Source organism: Micropterus dolomieu, linkage group LG12 (genome assembly GCF_021292245.1).
Source record: "Micropterus dolomieu isolate WLL.071019.BEF.003 ecotype Adirondacks linkage group LG12, ASM2129224v1, whole genome shotgun sequence".
Taxonomy (NCBI): Eukaryota; Metazoa; Chordata; class Actinopteri; order Centrarchiformes; family Centrarchidae; genus Micropterus; species Micropterus dolomieu.
Window position 1 is genome coordinate 34,213,491 of NC_060161.1, and position 4,715 is coordinate 34,218,205.

The following is a 4,715-nucleotide window of genomic DNA, read 5'->3' on the forward strand; positions in this document are numbered from 1 at the left end:
GTGCTCAGGCAGACTGGAGGTGAAGTCTAACCAGAGGTGGTCCTCAGTGTGTGAAGCTGACTTTGACCAGCAGGATGCAGAGGTGGTCTGTAGGGAGCTTGGCTGTGGGGCTCCTTCAGTCCTCCAGGGGGCGCTCTATGGAGAAGTGGAGGCTCCGATGTGGACCAAAGAGTTCCAGTGTGGAGGCCATGAGTCTGCTCTCCTGGACTGTAGAAGCTCAGGCTCAGCTAGAAACACCTGCTCACCTGGAAAAGCTGTTGGACTCACCTGCTCAGGTAGAAGAGGAGCTGCAGCTTTGATTTGGTTCATTTCTGTTCTGATGAAACTCACTTTATTGTTTTACTGATGACTCTCTGGTTTCTGTTCAGAGCCTGTCAGGTTGGTGGGAGGAGCCAGTCGCTGTGCAGGAACACTGGAGTTGAAACAGGGAGACTGGAGACCAGTGATGGACTCTGACTGGACCCTGAAGAAAGCAGCTGTTGTCTGTAGACAGCTGGACTGTGGCTCTGCTGTTTCTGTAGGACAGAGAGAGGAGTCATCAGACAGACCTGTGTGGAGGATCAGGTCTGACTGTGTTCAGTCTGGATCTTCTCTGAAGGAGTGTGCAGAATTATACTCCTCTTCCACCATACTGGATCTCACCTGTTCAGGTAAGCCCTTGAATGACATTATCTATGATAGTAATGTACCCAGGTTGACTCAGCAGCTAGAATGGCAACAGACTCTCCATAAGTAGACTAGGAGCCAGAGTGTTCAGCTATCAAGCTCCTCTCCTGTGGAATCAGGTTCCAGTTTGGGTTCAGGAGGCAGACACCATCTCCACATTTAAGAGTAGGCTTAAGACTTTCCTCTTTGACAAAGCTTATAGTTAGGGCTGACTCAGGTGAGTCCTGAACCATCCCTTAGTTATGCTGCTATAGGCCTAGACTGCCGGGGGATTTCCCATGATGCACTGAGCTCCTCTCTCCTCTACTTTCTCTCCCTCTGTATGCAACCTCATCCCATTATTGCATGTTACTAACACAACTTCTCCCCTTTCTGGTAGTCTTGTGCTTTCTCGTCCCTCTCCTCTCTCCTCCTATCACTTCCTGCAGGTGTTTCTGGCTCTTGAGCTGTGGAGTCTGGATCTGTAGTTGCGGGTCACCTACTGCCTCCGTGTTCCTGCTCGACACCCTCTGCTGCAACGACTATTGTTACTAGTCCTATTATTATTATTATTGTTATTATAATCATTAACACTACTTTAAATATCTTTAGCATTTAGTCTATAGCAACATCACCTTTACTGTGTGTGTGTGTGTGTGTATTATGTAGGCTGCCTCCCTCCTCTCTCTCTCCTTCCATCCCTCTCTGTTTCTCTCTGTTCATCTCTTGCCCTCTTGCTTTCTCTCTCTCTCGCTCGCTCTCTCTCCTTCACCCCCAGCCGGTCGAGGCAGATAGCCGCCCACCCTGAGCCATGGTTCTGCTCGAGGTTTCTGCCTCTTAAAAGGAAGTTTTTCCTTGCCTCTGTCTCCTAGTGCTGCTCTTGGTGGGAACTGTTGGGCTTCTGTAAATAGCATCATAGAGTACGGTCTAGACCTGCTCTTTTATGAAAAGCGCTGTGAGATAACTGTTGTTGTGATTTGGCGCTATATAAATAAAATTGAATTGAAGACTCCTTTTGGTTGCTAGTTAACGTTAGCTAAATCACTAATGAAGTAATGTTAGCTGTATGTCATTACTATTTACTCGTCCAGGGTTGAGAACATCAGGTCCAAGTTAAACTGGTGTACAGCTCTGTCCTGTTCACACACATCCACATACTAGTTAAATTATATTTCAGTTTTCAGAGAAGTCTGAAAACTGGGAGTTAAAGGACGGTGGTGACCATGAAGAAGCTGAAGTTAGAAAATTGAGTTAGGGATGCAAACTGGTCCTTTTAAGCTAATGAGAAGACGTTTTGTTTTGGATGTTAAAGTGCAAATTAATGCTTAGTCATTATAAATCACAGAAAAAGCTGCATCAATAATTGTTTAATAATCACATCGCAGCCTTCTGAATCGTTATCGAATCGTGAGGTGCTTGAAGTTTCCCACCCCTAATGATAAGTACCTTAATACTTTCTTTGGTTTCTATTTTCTTCCCTCAATGAAAGAATTTAACAGTGATGAATGAAGCTCTCTCTGAGACAGTAAGAGAAGTTAAGACAAAAAGATGTGGAAAGGAGAAGAGTGTGTCACAGGTTTGTGTAGAGAGGCAGGTTGGAGGACCCAAATGCAGGAAACACAACTGGCAGGTATAGTTCAAAAGTTTATTTACCAAACAAAAGGCGAGCGCATTTACAAGCAGTGGCTGAATCCAAAGATTAATCCTGAAGAGCAACAGAAAACACAAAATCCAAAATACAGGAAGACAACGTTTCAGGCAGATATCCAGCACTTCGTCACACGACAAAACACTGCAACACAGGGTACAAAGACAAGACAGAAACACCAGGTATATATACAGGGACTAACGAGCAGGGCGGGAGCAACACAGGTGACAGGGATCAGGGTTAACGAGGCACAGGCAGGGAGGGAGAGAGAGAGCAGGGGAAAACAGAGAAATATAATATAATTTGAGTAAATGTTCTTCTGTTGGCCTGATATTCAATTCACAGTATTGAAGAACACATTTACTTGGCACTGTTGCATTTGCTGTTGCTATTAGAGCAGCCTACTTTATTTTGGCATGGACTCAGATGTAGCTGATTTTTTAGCTAAACACAAACTTAACATTCATTCTGTGAACTCTCCAGATTAGTAATGCTGTTTACACCATAGTCCTACCATACCTTGGTTATGTAACTTAAAAATAGTAACATCAGAGACGTTTTATGAAGTTGAATGATCCTCAACATTGGTTGTGTTTTGGAGTAACTACAGCTGGAGAACAATTAAATAATAGGTTGTAGGCTCTACTGGGTGATTATTTTCCAAAGCAACCGTCTCTTTCCCAGATAGTGTATAGATTTTTAGGCATTCTATCATCTCAAACAGCAGGAAGAATAGTGCATTTAGCCGGCTTGATGTGGGGAAAAAATCACCCCAGGGGTGCATCCCCCCAAACCCCCCAAGGTTTGGACTAAGCCCTGAATGTTCATAACATCTGGCTCCGCCCCTGCTGCCACCAATTAGGTTTGGAGTGTGTATCAAAGGATTAGTGGTTATATTATTTATACATAAATAAATAATTAAACAAAATAAACTCACATCCACTAAATCACATTGTTAAGTCTAAGATACTGAAAAACAATTCATGTTATTAATTAATTAATTATTATTATACCACAGTGCACTTTTATAATTCTGAGCTTTAGAACCAGCTGCCTTCTTTCTTCCTCATGCTTCTGACAGTGTAACATAACAGGCTCTACTGTTTCGTCTTGCCCACAGAAGTCACGTTTGCCTATTTTGAATTATGTGCTGTTTAGTCCAGTGTGTCCAAATCTAAGTCTTGGTAGGAATGTTTGATCTCTACTGTTCCATCCTGCACATCTCATTTCTCCAGCTAACTTCTGCACTCTGTAGAACCACCGTCCTTTCCTCTTTTCCTCCAACTACTTTTGCCACCTTCCCTTCATTCTCGGTTTAGTTACTTGATTTCTGGAGGTGTCACCTCTGACCAGTGGGGGCTTAGCTGATTTGTATTTGTATATCTTACAGCATTATCATTTACATGTGAAATCCTCTCCTAGACCGAGGGGAAGGGGGGCCATGGGGACAACACTCACAAACCAAATCCATGTCAATTCCAAGCAGTTCCTGACAGTTTTTGTTGCTGGCCAAAAATTCACGAGAGCAGTTGTTAACCTGAACTTCAGCTGTAATTTAATATGCTATTAACTGTTGAAAATCCCACTGTTCATGCAGTGCCAGGGAATTAGGAGTTTGCTGATAAAAATCAGGACCAGAAGAATAATGTTGAGACCCAGTACCATTGTTTGGCGCTTCCACCGACTGATTTCATGATTCAGAAATGCACCATATGGCAACGGTTGCAAGTTGTCAACTTCCAACATATAGTCACAAGCACAAAACACTAAATACAACAGCAGCACTTGCCCGGATCACTACAGAGCAGTGCCACCGGAAGTGACGTCCTCTATGACAGAAATGTACCCAGGCTGACACACACTCACCAGCTAGAATGGCAGCAGACTGTCTCTGGCAGCCATGACGTAATCTGATGAGGTGCTGCCTCAGTAAATCAGGAGATGAATGCACCAAGATATGTATATATGAAATATACAAGTCTGCTGCTTCAGGAGGCTCCGGGGCCAATGGAGAGAGTCCAGCCCCTATCTTTGTTAGAGTAGTTGAAGCATTTTCTAACCAGGTTTTTCTTCTGGGTTCCAGATCTTCTTAGAACATTAGGACAGAATGAAAAGTGTTGAACTTGTTTGTGTGGAGAGCAAAGATTGTGGAGTAGCTGAGCAGAAGGAACAAAAAGAGCAGAGAAATCTGCAGATGATGATGTTGTGCTGTTGTTTGGAAACATGTTGAAAGTGTTCAGACATGGAGAACAAGTGTGACAGAGTATTAAATGGAAATGTGCTGGTGAACTTGCTGCAGTCTGTGCTGGTAGAAAGATGTGTTCTGTTGTTAATGATGAACTGATGTTGGAGTTGTGCTGAGTCCACCTTGAATCACTGAATTGTTGTTTCATGACATGTTTTTCTTTTGTGTCTGCTGTCT

At 43.4% G+C, this 4,715-nt stretch overlaps 1 protein-coding gene across 1 annotated transcript in view; it reads left to right on the forward strand.

The window, feature by feature from the left end:
- LOC123979950 (scavenger receptor cysteine-rich type 1 protein M130-like) overlaps positions 1 to 4,715 on the forward strand; it is a 64,530-nt gene that overhangs the window by 22,878 nt on the left and 36,937 nt on the right. The window contains exon 5 of the mRNA XM_046064060.1: positions 369 to 650. Within this exon, the coding sequence (XP_045920016.1) occupies positions 369 to 650 (282 nt within the window). The remainder of the gene's footprint in view (positions 1 to 368; positions 651 to 4,715) is intronic.